A 17,090-nucleotide genomic window follows, 5' to 3' on the forward strand; every position below is an offset into this window, starting at 1 on the left:
GTGCTATTTCCGCTATATTTATACATTTTGATAAATCTAGGCCTAAGTTGGCCAGATAAGTTAAAACTGCCATTAAGCAAGAATAAAGTTTGCCAGATAAACTTATCCAGCTAACTAAAAAGTTATCCAGGTATATTCAGTGGTCTCGAGTGCACTGCTGAATATCTCTACTAAGTTAACCGGATATGTTTATCCAGCAGACTTCTATAACCAGCTATTTTTTAATATGGAATTCCAAGTGTCTAAGTATGATGATCTACTAAGTATTTGAATGTCATTGTTACTTTTGAGTGAATAGCAGTTTAAAGAAGATTTTTTTTCTTTATTGCTGTTTAACTTTGTACCATGTAGAGGTTGTGTCAACTTCTGTTCACTTAGAGATCCATTGAAACATACAATTTGACCAGGAATACTCAAACTTTTGTACATAACTGTATACCAGCTAATCGTATCTATCAAATATTTCAGACTATTCCCAGCTAGGCTGCTGTAAACTGACAATAGTGTTTTAAATTGAATTTGTGCAGCGATAGGAAGCTGCTAACAATGATGTTGCTGTCCCCCATGGCTTATGCCTGATAAAAATTCTCACAGCTGTATTTTGAACGAGTTGCAGTCTGTTCAATAAAACTATTGGAAGACACAAATAGATTGAGTTCCAGTATTTCTAGGTGCACCAAATGATTGCATCACTGTTCTCAAATCTTGAGAGCACAAGAATGGGCACAGCTTTTTCACTAAACGTACACTAAAACAAGCTCTTTTCACAAGTGCCATGACCCGAGTTTCAGAAATAAGTTTGGATTTAATCCAAATTCCCAGACTCTTCACCTCTGTGGACAGATTCATTTCTAAGCTTGGCAAATTGATCGGAAAAGGGAGAAAGACTTATCCAAAGAATTTCTGTTTTTCGTTCATCTTTAAATGATTGGCATACATCCATTTAGTAATCCCTTATTCCACAGTATTAAGTTTTGTAACAGACTCCTGCCAGATTTGCCAGGGTGCTGAAATGTGAATATCATCTGCGTAGATATATACTCTCACCCCCTGGTCCCCAATGAATTTCCCCTTCCATCTTCGATCTCCCTCCCCAGACACTATGCCTGGGCTGCAGTAAGTAACCATCGCTGCCCCAAGTTACACCCACTGAGCCGCTCTTGTAACCACTCTCCTTCCTCCTTCCTTGATGTGCCCAGGCCTCTCCCACCCCAACAGACAAGGAATCTGAACACAGGCCCTGAACTGCAGCACCTGAACTAGGGGGTCAGCCCAGTTTTGACATTGCTTTTAAAATAAGGAAAAACAGGAAAACTAGCTGCAATAGACCTTTTCCCTTCTAGTCTTACATAACACATCAAAAGCAATCGTGCACTCTTTCCCTGTGTATAAACACAGGCTACAGTTCCCATGCACTTGTACAGAATGTATGCTAATTTTCTAGTTTGGGATTGCAGCTCTCGTCTTTAAAAAATTGTGATGGCAATGGTATATTCAAATTGTTAGAATTACATCTGCAACTTGTGTGCAACTCTCTTACATAATCTAGAGGCCGATTGAATAAGCCACGCTGACGTTTCCTGGATTTTAACTCCTATTTTATCGTGGGTTTTTTGGCGCTATCCTAAGCCCGTTATGTAATAGGGATTTTAGCGCTGGAAAGATCAGCATTATAAAACCTGTGGCAAGGTTAGCATGCTCATGCTAATTTTAAAGTAATAAGCCTTATTATCTATTACCCTGCAATGCAAGGAGGTGTGCTAGTGGGGGGGCTGCCTGGCATGCCTCCTTTTACCACAGGAAATGTAATGCTTGGTCAGAGGCAGGAGGTAAAGTTCCCACGATAAGAGGAAGCCACTGAACCCCACTTGAGGAAGCCACTGAACCCCACTTGAGCGGGCCGAGCTGGATCGACCGGGTGAGTCCCCTCCTTCTCACTGATTGGAATGGAACTCCCCCTGCCCTCCCGAATACCCTGCTACCCTCTCTCTCACCTTAACAAAATGTTAGTTGAACCCCCCCCCCCCCCCATATACCCCTCTAAACTGCCCAGAGCCCTTCAAATTCTTCCTCCTCCCCCCAGCAACGCCCAGCAAGACCTTACCTCCGCTGGCTGGGCTTCCCTATCTCTGGCAGGCAATTGGTCCCTCCACTGTCAGCTTCGGTGAAAGGACCAATGAAGATCATGATCTTTATTCAATTGTTCTCAAATGTTTTTCCTCTGATGGGGCAGGGCCTCTTCCTCCCAGAAACCTCACGGCGTCCAGAATCTCTACCTCTTCCATACATCTGACCTGGGAACGGCCATCGCTGGACTCCGTGGATAGTTACATCATCAATGTCACTACCAATCAAAGCTCCAGGAGTCGATATCTGCCCAGCGGGAAGATAGCATCTTACACCGTGCGAGATCTGCTTCCGGGTCAAAGGTACCGCCTGTCGGTAACAGCAGTTCAGAATACAGAGCAAGGACAAGTTCACAGTGACCCCGCCCAACTCCATGCCATGACCCGTAAGTGCAGATCTTTGATCATCTTTAAAATATGAGGGATGTATCATTTTTATATTTTACGAATAATGCTTTAGGCTTGAGAGGGCATTGGCATTATATCTGCTAGGCATGCCAATGCTATTATGAGGGATGGAGGGGGACACTGATATTACATCTGCTATTACTGAGGAAGGGAACATTGGTGTTACACCTAATAGGGCTGCCAGTGTTCTAATTGGTGGGGGAAACTGACTTTACACCTGATAGAGAAGTCATTGATGTTTTTGAGGGAGGGAAGCCAAGTGTGTGACACCTGATAGGGATGTCAGTGCTGTTATTGAGAGAGGGGAGCACTGGTCTTATACTAGATAGATTTTAATGCTGTATTTGGGGGTGGGAGGGCACTGGTGTTACACCTGATAGGGATTGAGGAAGGAGATACTGGTGTTATACCCGATAGCAGTGCTACTAATGTAATTGGAGGGGGCACTGGTATTACACCTGGAGAGTGCCAGTGCTGTAATTAGTAGGGGCACCTGTGCTACACAGAGTTGTTGGTGTTATGCTTCTATGCAGGTCATCAATGATAATGTAGTTGATATACAAAGAGTATTTCCTGGTAGGTACTTTCAAAGGATTTTTGTACAACTTACAGAAGAGGAGATGGTGCTGTAATTAGGGAAATGTTAATATTAAACACAGAAGTGTGGTACTGTACTTTGGTGGTCCGATGGTGCTATGCACACAGGAACTGTTATATAGCACTTGATGGAACATGGCTGGTATGCTTGTGTTACACACAACATGGGTACTGGTGTTACACCGAAAGGGAATGTTGATGAATGTGCAGCATGTGTAATTGCACAGGACAGCAAATCTTCAATGGATGTCAGAATAAATGGGTTCTGCCTGGAAGAGAGTAGAGATGTGAGGACTGAACAGAGATTCAAGAATACAGCCAAGATGAGAGGGAGGGAAGAAGCACATGACTGGTCAACAGCTCAGATATTAGGCTTTGCTTCCTGGTATCTTTTTCCTCTCCTCTGAGCACCAGCCAGTGACCCCTCGTCTATCCCCTTCTGCCTCCCACTTTGGCTTCTCTTTCTAATAACTGAGGCAGCAGGAGCCCATCCCTACTGCACCCAGCATCCATCATCCCTCCTCTGTCTCTGCACAAACTACCAGCTCCATGATCAATTATAAACTTCATAGGCTTACTTACTGTAGACCTCATGATATGCTGCTGCCTACCCAGAGGATGGATATCCATACGGCACATAGCTGCAGAAATCTTCTTGGTCGGAAAAGAGAAAGCTTCCTGTAAAGCGCTTCTTAGTGGGTGAGGAAAATTACTCTACATTTCACATAGCTGTGCAGCTTCTTGTTGAGGAAAGGATAGGCTTCATACATTTCATGGGCTGCAATATGCTTCTTGTTAAGAGGAGAGGGAGGCTGCATACATTGAATGCTTCTCATTTTGGAATCTTATTTTAAAGCTTGCTGGGAGTTTCTCAACAAAACATTTAAACAGGACTTGAAAATGCAAGACTGCCTCACCAATTCCTTACAATGACCCCACATAATCACTTACCCTGGTATGTCTATTTGGGATGCAATGGGCAAAAGCTGGGTGTAGAGCTGTATGATGTAGCTTTCATTTATTATTTAATATTCTGCAGTTTGAGTTTACATCAAAGTGGTATACATATGGATGGGGAGGGAAGTGACATCACCACACCGTATGGCAGCCTAAGATTTGAGCTCCCCACTGTAACCTCTTAAATTAGCAATTTTTCAATGTATTACTCCAATTCTACAGCATGTAAGACTTATAGAGTTATTCATCAAAATGCGTTATGGCGTTAATGCACGCGATAATGCATTAACGCATGTGCTAGTGCCATAACGCATGCGAATGCAAATTTTGGGAAGGGGCAGGATTAGGGAGGAGTTTGGGCAGGATTTACAAAAATGAGGGACAATATGCTATCACACGGTGAATTTTTGTACTATGTTATCTTGCCCTAGCTTTATGGTATCCTGTTATAGAGTCCATGAAGCTAGGGTGAGAGAACATAGTAGAAATGTCATCTTTGTAAGACACTCCTCACTCCTAATGACATCAAATCTTCACCAAGCTGTACTATGCTGTTCTTACTTCTTGCTCTGCATGAAAAACTGGCCGCTAAACCCTATACCACCACGAACACCTCACCTCGCGCTATTAGCTGGTCCTCCTATAGAGATATAAATACTTGACTACTATGAAGGCCTTATAGACAGTGTCTGTGTCTCTGTCTCTCCAAGATGAGGGGTGCTGTGTCTAGCTCCCCTAATGGTGATGTTTTCACCCGTGATGATTTTAAAATCAGCTTTTGTGAACTTATGAAAGAGATCTAGTTGGTAAAAGAAGCAGTTTTGGAAAATGTGGTGGAACTCCATAGTGAGCGCTCAAATTTTGGAAGGAGGGTGGAGGTTAAGGTGGAAGTGGAAGATCAGGCCTTATCTAGTACACAGCTAAATAAAGTGCTGTAGAAAATGGGAAAAACCAATAAAGAAATGTCAGACAAACTCAAGGATTAGAGAACCAGTCCCATCGGTCCAACCTATGTATTTGTGGTCTACCAGGAATGTCTGATTATGAAAATTTGTGATGGTGGTGCAACAGATTTGTAGGAACATGCGATTAAAACTGATAGAGTTCATCATCCATTGGGTCCAGCTCCCAGAAATGCTCCCCCCCCCCCCCCCGGGACATAATAGCATGTTTCCATAATTTCTTGATAAAAGAGAAAGTGATGGCACAAACGAGAAAACTAGGCTCCGTCAACTAGGATGGTCATACCACTGGCATTTATAATGACCTGTCCCTTATGTAAAAGAGGTGGGGCCCATCACCACCATACTGAGAAAAGAAAACATATGTTAACAGTGGATGTATCCCTTTGGACTGGCATTTACGATTAGTGGACTCGCATCAAGGGTCAAGACTGTGTCGGAGATGGCAAAAATCCTACGAGCGGTGGATATTGCTGTTTCAGTGGCTATGGAGCATAATCTGTCTCACAAATCTGCTTCACTTTTTTTGAAGGAGTTAATAAACTTGTGGATAAAGGTGAACCTGTAGATGTAGTGTACTTGGATTTTCAGAAGGCATTTGACAAAGTTCCTCATGAGAGGTTTCTAGGAAAAATAAAAAGTCATGGGATAGGTGGCGATGTCCTTTTGTGGATTACAAACTGGCTAAAAGACAGGAAACAGAGTGTAGGATTAAATGGACAATTTTCTCAGTGGAAGGGTGTGGGCAGTGGAGTGCCTCGGGGATCTGTATTGGGACCCTTACTTTTCAATATATTTATAAATGATCTGGAAAGAAATACGACAAGTGAGGTAATCAAATTTGCAGATGATACAAAATTGTTCAGAGTAGTTAAATCACAAGCAGATTGTGATAAATTGCAGGAAGACCTTGTGAGGCTGGAAAATTGGGCATCCAAATGGCAGATGAAATTTAATGTGGACAAGTGCAAGGTGATGCATATAGGGAAAAATAACCTATGCTATAGTTACACAATGTTAGGTTCCATATTAGGTGCTACTACCCAAGAAAGAGATCAAGGCATCATAGTGGATAACACATTGAAATCGTCGGTTCAGTGTGCTGCGGCAGTCAAAACAGCAAACAGAATGTTGGGAGTTATTAGAAAGGGAATGGTGAATAAAACGGAAAATGTCATAATGCCTCTGTATCGCTCCATGGTGAGACCGCACCTTGAATACTGTGACCAATTCTGGTTGCCGCATCTCAAAAAAGATATAATTGTGATGGAGAAGGTACAAAGACGGCTGACCAAAATGATAAAGGCAATGGAACAGCTCCCCTATGAGGAAAGACTAAAGAGGTTAGGACTTTTCAGCTTGGAGAAGAGACGGCTGAGGGGGGATATGATAGAGGTGTTTAAAATCATGAGAAGTCTAGAACGGATAGATGTGAATCGGTTTTTTACTCTTTCGGATAATAGAAAGACTAGGGGGCACTCCATGAAGTTAGCATGTGGCACATTTAAAACTAATCGGAGAAAGTTCTTTTTCACTCAACGCACAATTAAACTCTGGAATTTGTTGCCAGAAGATGTGGTTAGTGCAGTTATTTATTTTATTTATTTTTTTAAAAACTCTTCTATACCGTCGTTAAGTTAGATAACCATCACAACGGTTTACAGCAAGGCACGATAATGAAAATGTGAGTGGTATAGATTACAAATTAATCATGTGCCATCATAGTACGGTAACAATTTAATACAATAAACTATGTGTGTAAGTTAAGCTTGTCTGTTGGGAACATATTAGGCGGCTTGAATTTAACATTAATATGCATTTGTAGGTTACAAGTAACAAGTTCTAGTTTGGTGCGTCCTTATCAATCAACTGGTTTCTCCTTCTCTTTATCTTTATAAAAAGCTTGTTTAAACAGCCAGGTTTTTAGATTGGTTTTGAATATTTTCAAATTTCTCTGCAGCCTTATTTCGAGTGGCATGGTGTTCCATAGCATGGGGCCAGCCAGTGATAATGCTCTTTCCCTTACTTGCATGAGGCGGACTGTTTTGACAGAGGGGATAGTTAGTAGAGCTTTATTAGCAGATCTCAGTTAGTATAGCTGTGTTTAAAAAAGGATTGGATACGTTCTTGAGGAAGAAGTCCATTATCTGCTATTAATTAAGTTGACTTAGATAATAACACCGCTATTACTAGCAACAGTAACATGGAATAGACTTAGTTTTTGGGTATTTGCCAGGTTCTTATGGCCTGGATTGGCCACTGTTGGAAACAGGATGCTGGGCTTGATGGACCCTTGGTCTGACCCAGTAAGGGATGTTCTTATGTTCTTATGTTAATACAGGATTTATGAAAAATGATCTACCTAAATGGCAGAGAGTGGGAAAAGGTGGCAGAAGGCTATGGTGGAATTCAGAAGGATCTGCCTCTCCCAAGGATTTGAATACTTGAAGATCATGAGGGCTCTTCTCATTCCAATAAACAACTTTATAGTCTAAAGTTTTAAACTCATTTCTTTTATCTATATTTGTTGAGACTATTGAATGGAGGTGATTAGATATCTGATGATCTATGCCAGCTTTTCTAATTTCTGAATGGTTGGGGTTTTATTCAGGGAAAGTTGCTGAGTGCTAGGTTGCAACGCAGATCATTCTTTATTTGTACCTTTTAAATTTGTAATGTTTCTTGGGACAGTGGGTTATGATGTGGTGCCTCCATTCCACTAAGAGAGCTAGTTGTCTGGCCTTTTAGTGCAGATCATGGAATAGGGGTGGGGGAAGGTATCAGAGGGTGGAGGATGGGGGGCTGGGTGGGAAGGTTGCTGGTTTAAAGGAACTACATTGGGTGGTTATTGGGGAATGGGTGGTTATTGATATGAATGATGTCCAGGGATATACTTGTCTATCACTTATATTGACTTTAATCTTTCTCATTTTGTATATAGCAGAAATTAAAATAGTAACATTAAATGTAAGGTATTTGAATTATCCCTTTAAAGAAGCAGTTTCCTTAAAGGCTATGATTCTATTCATTCAGAAGACCCATCTCCAGAAGCGTGATGAAAGATTACTGTACTCAGAGAAATATCGAGCCATATTTCTAGCATCTAGGAATAAATACAGGGGGAATTATTGTGTCCAACAAGTTTAATGCAGAAATGAAAGAACTATTAAAGATACAGAAGGGTGATTTCTTATCATTCAGTTAGTCATTCATTCTGAAATGAATATTTTGGTTAATACTTATTGTCCTAATGCGTATCAAGGGACTTTCTTTAAGGCCATGGAAAAGGTTCTGTTGGATTGCCCCAGCGGCCAAATAATCATGAGGGGTGATTTTAATTTAACTTGAGTAACATCATTGGATAATTCCTCAGGGATGAGATTAATGGCCAAGCCGCACAGAGCACAGCTTAAAAAGCTAATGGATAGGTGGAACCTGGGAGAGGTATGGCATGTGCTGTACCTCTCTGAACATGATTATTCTCTCTTCTCTAAACCTCATAATTCTTATTCAAGAATTGATTTCTGTTTGGTGAAAAAACATTGGCAGCTTGAACTGTGGGGGAAGATATTGGATCGATTACATGGTCAGATCTTGTCCCAGTCTGGTGGGATTTTCTTGAACACCCAAAGGAGAGAGGCAGACGTTTCTGGAGGGTTAATGATGGTGTATTTAATGATGCAGATGTTTTCCAGCATGTGGAATTGGATATCCTAGAAAATTAAGTATGAGAGAAAAAATGTGTGAAGCTTGCTGGGCAGACTGGATGGGCCGTTTGGTCTTCTTCTGCCGTCATTTCTATGTTTCTATGTTTCTAATATCTTCATTTTAATGACAATGCTGAAACACTCATGCTTCTTTGGGACTGCCTTAAGGCTGTCATCAGAGGTAGATATCTTTTTCCATTTATCAGAGAAAAGAAAAAGAAAGGAATAAAACTATCTTACTGCAGTCTATCAAAAAACTAGAGCTTCTCCATAAACAAAATCCAACATCTGGGGTTCTATTTTTTTATTTGCTGATGAGATTGCCTTTCTGTTAGATCTTGTTAAGCAGTTCTGTTTTGAATCAGGCAATAAGTCGAGTAAACTGCTGGCTTAAAAGTAAAAAAACCAGATTCATTCAAAATCAAATAGTTAAAATCAAGGATAAAGATGGGAATTATGTACTGGATAATGCTAGAATTGGGGCTCGATTTGACATTTCTATGAAGAGCTATATGCTGAGGATGACACAATTGGAGAGGGAGATATTGATCTTCCCATAGTTGGTCCTGAGTTGCAGGAACATCTAAATAAAGAGATAACTACTTTTCATGTTTTCACAGCCATTAAAGATTTGACAGCAGGAAAGGTACCTGGCATTGATGGGTGTTCTGCTAAATTTTACGAGGTCGATATTCAAAAGCCATTTAAACGGATAACTAAATAGTTATTTGTCTAAATGGTTAGCCGGGGAAATTCAGCACCATATGCACCTAAATTCTAGGTGCACATCGAGAATTTAGGTGCATAAGTTGGAGATGTTCCAGGGGAGGGTGAGAGGTGTTTCAGGTTGGGCCACAGTTAGACGCATAAGTTATGTGGCTAACTCCGATATTCAGAGTTAGCCACTTAACCAATGAGGCTAACTGTGGTCGGCCCATAGGACTGTCTTAAAGTTAGCTGGTTTGACATAACCGGCTAATGATAGCTAGGGATATTCAGTGGCACAACTGCGCCACTGAAAATCCCCATTAATTTAGCCAGATAGCTATATTCGGCTAACTTAACTAGCCGCTTCGCAGCTGAATGTTGACCTCTATAAGACCTTTTGTGATATTTTAGCGAATCCTCTGGCCCAATTGTTTAACTGTCTGTTGGAGGGGGGAGAATTAACAGCATCTTCCAATGTAGCAGACATCAAAGTCTTAGCTAAAGAAGGTAAGAATACCACTTTATATGGCTCCTATAGACTGATATCTCTCATAAATCTCAATCTTGAAATTTTGGCTAGCTGAGCATCTCAAAAAGCTGGTGCCTCTCTTAGTTCTGACTTTCCCTTTCCTTTTGGGAGACATTGAGAAATCAAACCAAAGCAAGAAATGGAGGAAAAAAGGACAGCCAAACCGCAGTCAGTTCATGCCACCATCTTGATCTTCCAATGGTCAGTGTATTCAGGAATAACTTTTTGAGTTGGGTTCTTAAACTATATGCTACTCCAGAGGCATGCATTAAAATTAATGGGGGTTATTCTAATAACTTCAAGGTAAGAAGTGGTACTAGATAGGACCGCCAACTGTCACCACTGTTATTTGCCCTTAATATGGAGCCCTTTGCTGGAATACATTAGGAGAAAATAAGAGATGGAGGGAATCTCAGTAGTGGGGGAAATTTTATTCATTCTACATCAGCCTGAAGCCTCGCTGTCTGCATTGGTAACTGAAATTGAACAGTTTGGGAAGGTATTTGGGTTCTAAATAAATATGGATAAGTAATAATACTTAATATTTCTCTTTCTGAAACTGAGACTCAACAATTGAAGTGTTAGTTCCTATCTAGGTAGACCACAGTGAAGTTGAAGTACCTGGGGTATTTTATTGAAGCCAAGGTGAATGATCTATTACAGTTCAACTTCTCGCCTATGCTATCAACCCTCTCCAGAGATTTGCACAAGTGGGAGAACTCATCCTTGTCTTGGTTGGGCAGGGTAGCAGTGATAAAGATGAATATATTGCCATATCTCTACTCTTTATTTCAGACATTGCCAATTTATATCCTTGATAAGATTATGAAAACCTTTCAAAGAAGAATCTTTATTTTAATTTGACAGCACAGACCTCCAAGGATTGCCCATCTAAGTCGTCTAGGGGTTCCAAACATTAAAAAGTACTACCTGGTCTCCAAGTTGAAGGCCATCATGGATTTGCATAAGAGAGCAGAAACAAAACAATGGGTTCAACTTGAACAAGCACTACTGGATCAACTCCTATTATGGTTTTAGTATGGGCTCCTAAAAGGTCCCAATTTGGCTTGTCTTAGTGTCACCTTGTACACGTTTAACAATAAAATTTTGGGACACCTGTAAGAAATCTTTAGTGTGTCCCTGGAGTTATTTTTTCAGACTCCAATTAGATTTAATACAGATCTTTTGTCTAGGCTTGATTCTGAGATATTTCAATGATGGGAAGCATGGGGGTTCAGTAGACTTGAACAGGTTTGGGTAAACCAAAATGTGTTGGCTTTTGATAATGCGCTAGATAAATTTCATCTAGCTCCTCAAGATAGGTTTGCTTATTTTCAATTAATGCATTTCATGAGATCAAATAAGGTTCAATCGGACTTCTCCAAGGAGAAGACCTTGTTTGAGGGATACTGCACTATAACTGATAATCTTAAAAGGGTAATATCTAAACTTTATGTATTACTAACTAGAGTTCCACCAAGTAAACCTAAGTATTTGGGGGTGTGGGAGAGGAATTTGGAGGAAACCTTGGAAGAAAATGTTTAGGATCTTTGTTTTTTATCTATCTGGTTTAGTTCTATTTCATCCTTAGTTGTTGAATATGAGTACAAAATACTTTTTTATTGGTATCTTACTGACAATATTTCTATCACATGGTATATACTGACAATATTTCCCAATGCCAATGGGGTATGTTGGCACCAATGTAAGGGAGAAGGTACTTTCTATCATATCTGGTGGCAATGTCCTTTGATTTAATTGTTTTGGGATCAGATTATTAATTTAACTGCTGTGGTCACTAACAGGGTCATTTATCAAATAGCGTTATGACGTTTTTGCATGCGTTAAGCACCTTTAACATATGCGAAAATGCCTTTGATGCATGCGATAGCACCATAACGTATGGTGTGATACAAATCAGAAAAAGAGGAGGAGTGGGCTGGGTTCACTGTTTTGCAAAGCCCTATCGCACAGCTTTTAGCTACACCTTTTTCAGTAGCTTTAAGCTGTGTTAAGGCTTTATTGTGTGTTGTGTTCTCGAATGCCAGATTTAGTAGTTTTGAAGGAGAGAGAGAGAGAGAGAGACTAGCCATAATATGCTTTATGGACTCTCTACCTGGGTAACATCAAGCTAGGTTGAGAGAACATTGCACAAATCTCATCTTTGAGTGAGTTTCCTCACTCCGAAGGTCATCAAATCTTCACAAGAGAGCACTGTTCCTGTTCGTACGTCTCACTTTGAATGTCAAAGTGCCCCTAACCCCTACACTAATACCTAAACCTCACCTCGAGTTACTAGGTGGGCCTCCCATAGAGATATAAATACCTATCTAGGGTGAGGGCATTATGGCTAGTCTCATTCTCTCTCTCTCAGTGGTTGTATGTAGGAAAGCCCTTTTTTCTATCACATGCAATATTTAGTGCATTTTGATAAATCCAGGCCTTAGTCAGATAACTTTTCAGTTATCTGCTAAATGACTTTTGAATATTGACATCTATATGATTTGTATTGTATTTTTACTATAGATGGGGCAGGGAAATTGGGTGGGGTGTTAATCCATTTTGTAGATGGTTGTTGAATTGTGGACACTTTTTCTGTTTTCAATAAAAATTAAATTACAAAAAACATAGGGGCTGATTTTAAAACCTGCGCGCGGGCGCAGATTTGTTCGCACAACCCGGCGCGAACAAATCTACGCCTGATTTTATAACATGCGCGCGCAGCCACGTGCATGTTATAAAATCCAGGGCTGGCGTGTGCAATGGGGTGCACAATTGTGCAACTTGCGTGCGCCGAGGTGCGCAGCCTGCCTCCGTTCCCTCCAAGGCCGCTCCGAAATCGGAGCGGCCTCGGAGGGAACTTTCCTTCCGCCCCCCCCCCCCACACCTTCCCCTACCTAACCCACCCTCCAGCCCTACCTAGAACCCCCCCTTACCTTTGTTGAAGAAGTTACGTGCACCGGCCAATCCCGCCGGGCCCCGCCACACCCCGCCCCTTTTTGCAAGCCCCGAGACATACGCGCGTCCCGGGGCTTGCGTGCGCCGCTGAGCCTATGCAAGATAGGCTCGGCGCGCGCAGGGGCAGCTTTTCAGGGGTTACGTGTGTATCTTATGCGCGTAACCCTTTGAAAATCTGCCCCATAGTGTACATATAAAATATGATAGCTAGCTACATAAAGCAAAAAAATAAAACAATATAATATAAAACAAACAATACAATATAAAATAGACAAGGAAAAACTACCAAAGAACAAAAAAAAATAACATCATAAGAATGCTGCATCCTGTCTGTGTTCTGAACGTTTTAGGTTACATATGTCTGAAAGTGAAATGGAATACATTTCATTTCCGATGAGGCAAAACTGAATGAGGATCACACTGTACCTGAAAGAGCAGACATGCAGTGTATTTTGCTGTTCCAGCCTAATGCCACTTTGACGTAACCCTTAGTATCTGGTGAATATTCGTAAGATTGTTTCTGGTAGGACATGTCTCATTTGCTGTTTCCTTGCTAACCATATTCCTTTATGATCTCAGTGCCAAGGGATGGACCATTGGACAGGCGATGGAGCCAGACAGGACACTCTAGGATCCTGCGCAACAGGCATCCCCCAGCATTCCTGCCGGAAGTGCACTTGATAATGGACCGTGATGCCCCTGAAGAACCATCACAAGGCCCCCGGTAAACAGCTCACTTGCAGAAACCAAACTCTGAAGTTTAATTAATGAAAACATATAAAATTCAGAAAGAGGCTACAGCTGAGTACCAGTCTTGGTCACTTAATGCAGGAGGAATAGGAAGGATCTGGTGATTAGAGCTTGAGGCTGAACAACAAGATAACCCTAGGGCTTGGGTTCTGTGCCCAGTTAACCCAACTGCAATGTTATATAGCTGTTTAACAGTTTGGGTGTTTGTATGTGAGTGCACAGGTTCCTTGGAGTGCACAGTAAATGCACAAACTTCCCCATATGGTGCCAGCAGGCATACTCATGTGTTATTTGCTCTTTTACAGATTCACAGAGTTACTGGATGGCAGAGGACGAATCAGTGCCCGATTTGGCACTTTACAGAACAAATCTATCACACTGAAAAAACGTGCGTATCTTGTGGTTTTGAGAGCTCAGTGACAGCAGACATGCTACAAGCAGGGTAGTGCTAGCCAGAGAGATTTTATGCTGTGAGAGCTCAGGCCCAGTCAGAGTCAGGCACTGAAAAGTGCTCTTGAAGACAGAGTCAGGAGCTCATAGGTGCTTTATATAATAAAACTGAAAAGGACAGGTGGAGGGATACAGGCGTGAAAGGAAGGTGGCAGCTGTGTTTACAAACACTTTGGGTCAACGTCATTTCATAATTCATGTAAATCCTTAAAATTAATTGCTGCCTTTTTTATTATCATTTCATTTCATTTATTCAATTTTCTATCCAGTCTTTCTGTGCAAATGCTCAAAGCAGGTACCAGAATAACAAGTACAATAAAAGTTAGTTCTGTAGAGCAATTGTTCTCAACCCAGTCCTCAAGGCACACCTAGTCAGCCAGGTTTTCATGGTTATCCACGATGAATATACATGAGATAGATTTGCATGTATTGGATGCAGTACATGCAAATCTATCTCATGCATATTCATTGTAGATATCCTGAAAACTTGATTGGCTAGGGGTGCCCCGAGGACTGCGTTGAGAACCATCGCTGTAGAGATATTAGATTTTAATAGTGAAATATCTTGAATCCAGCAGGAGGCGGGATCTGAGACAGTATGGTTTATGAAAGGGAGATCATATGAGACAAATCTGATTGATGTTTTTGATTGGATGACCAGAAAATTAAGTCAAGGTCATGCATTGCATGTGGTGTACTGGCTAGCCAGATTTAGGCCTCCCATTTGGCTGTTCACAGTTACCAGACTAACACGGAAATCCAACATTATCCTGCCCCAGGAAGAATTTTCCTCCTTCTGGATCTAGCAAGCTAACTCCTTAGTTAAGTCAGCTAGATCCCATTGAAAATCCATCCCAGAGTGCCCTGCTCGGAGCCGTGCTGTTGGGGTGTGGGCTGTAGTGAATCTTTTATTTTTGTTGTAGGGGGAGGGCCAGTTTGCTTTCTCCCACACATTTCTTGTTGGGGCATGCCTTACACTTGATAGTTAACTGCATGGCTGGATTTGCTGGTAACCGATCCATTACTCCTTTGGATTTGTGGGGATAAACCAAGCAATAATTAGAAATGCAAAGACCTGCTGACATATATGCGCACAAACTACCATCCCCACAGCATGCTACCTAAAAATGCAAACAGGATAAAAATAAAGAGACAAACGAATAAAACCAACAACTAACACAAGAGAGCCAAGAAACAGATGATAATATTGTGAACAATTTAATTAGATACATTGCCTTCAAAGACTAGCAATGAAGTTATTAGGTGATATGTTTAAGACAAATAAGAGAAAATACTTTTCTACTCAAAGGTAATTAAACTCTAGAATTTGTTGCCAGAGGATATGATAAAAGCTGTTAGTGTAGCTGGGTTTAAAAAAGGTTTGGACAATTTCCTGGAAGAAAAGTCCATAAACCGTTATTAAGATTGACTTGGGGAAATCCACTGATTATCCCTGGGGATAAGCAGCATGGAATTTATTGAATTTAGGAATCCTGCCAAGGACTTGTGACCTGGATTGGCCATTGTTGGAAACAGGATGCTGCGCTTGATCGATCTTTGGCCTGACCCATCATGGCAAAACTTATGTTCTTATTTATGGGATTCATGAATATATTGTAGAACCAGAAGCTCCAGTGAAGCTGGAAAACCTGGAAGAGACAACCAGCCGGCTCAGCCTGGCCCTGCTACTTTCTGAACCAGAGAACAACAAGACAGAGAGTAAGTCTGTGAGTGTGCCAATACTCAGTTTGCGCAAGGACCCGAAACACAATATGTTGTGCTGCCTAACCTGCATTTGCTCAATCTGATAATCACAGCATGGCATCAAGGGGCACTGTGCTGCTGCAGGATCAGCATTTTATAACCTGGCCACAATCTACTCTTCAATACTATAACATGATGTTAGAAAGTCAATCCCTTGTATCATGGCCATTATCCATCCTTCAGAACTGCAGTGTCCTGTTAGAAGGTGCTGTCTCTCATACTGTGGCCATGCTCCATCCTTCAGTACTGCAGTGTCCTGTTAGAAGGTGCTGTCTCTCATACTGTGGCCATGCTCCATCCTTCAGTACTGCAGTGTCCTATTAGAAAGTTATGTACTGCGAGACATGCTGACTTTCTGTGTAAGAATGTTTCTAACATCACAGCAGAAAACATTGATATGATAGCACTGTGTTTTCCTTCATGCCCTATTCATGCACTTTCTCATAACATCTCCTTGAAGGATTAAGCAAAAATAATACAAATGTTAAGAGAAAACCATATCCAAAGTTTACTGAATTAGGTGGCTAGATTTAACTGCTCTGTGCAGGGCAAGTTCCACCCAGGGAAGCTAGCCGGATAATTCCGTATTCAGCTGTCTAGATCCCTTTTGAGAATTATCCTCTATGGGAAAAATGTTAAAGCCCCATAGGCAGCTTGCAGGTCCAGAGGTACACCTGCCAGCTAATTTTCAAAAAGAAGTTCCCTGCAGAGTTTTCCCCTTTGAAAATTCATTGCTGGTGGGGACTGCAGACTTTGCACTTGCTTCATATAGGCATTGAGGTTGGTATAGGGATTATAATAAATAGAACATATATATATATAGATAGATATTAACTTTGGTGCAAATAAAGTAAACTAATAACATTATAGCAAGTAAAATAAAACAGACACACATATAGATGGTAACATTTGTGCAAAGAAAAAGTAAACAAACATTGATACAAATAAAACAACACAATAGAGAGGTAAGATAAATAGCATCTGCCCAGTAGATTGATGAGTAAGCTATTTGTATTTCCAGCTACTGTCTTTCACTATATGTGATACATTATAGTTCAGGTGTGTGCGCGCCACCAGCAGTCAAGCAAAACATCCATAAAAAAAAAAGTCTGGCAATAAATGTCAGTCTTGAACTGAAAGTAGTTTGGGGTTAGGCCCAGCTCTTCTGGGCGCA

At 41.1% G+C, this 17,090-nt stretch overlaps 1 protein-coding gene across 1 annotated transcript in view; it reads left to right on the forward strand.

The window, feature by feature from the left end:
- SNED1 (sushi, nidogen and EGF like domains 1) overlaps positions 1–17,090 on the forward strand; it is a 299,702-nt gene that overhangs the window by 245,903 nt on the left and 36,709 nt on the right. Inside the window, exons 23-26 of the mRNA XM_029616628.1 lie at positions 2,234–2,512; positions 13,532–13,676; positions 14,008–14,090; positions 15,773–15,871. Of these exons, the coding sequence (XP_029472488.1) occupies positions 2,234–2,512; positions 13,532–13,676; positions 14,008–14,090; positions 15,773–15,871 (606 nt within the window). The remainder of the gene's footprint in view (positions 1–2,233; positions 2,513–13,531; positions 13,677–14,007; positions 14,091–15,772; positions 15,872–17,090) is intronic.

The sequence above is a fragment of the Rhinatrema bivittatum genome, chromosome 9 (genome assembly GCF_901001135.1).
Source record: "Rhinatrema bivittatum chromosome 9, aRhiBiv1.1, whole genome shotgun sequence".
Taxonomy (NCBI): Eukaryota; Metazoa; Chordata; class Amphibia; order Gymnophiona; family Rhinatrematidae; genus Rhinatrema; species Rhinatrema bivittatum.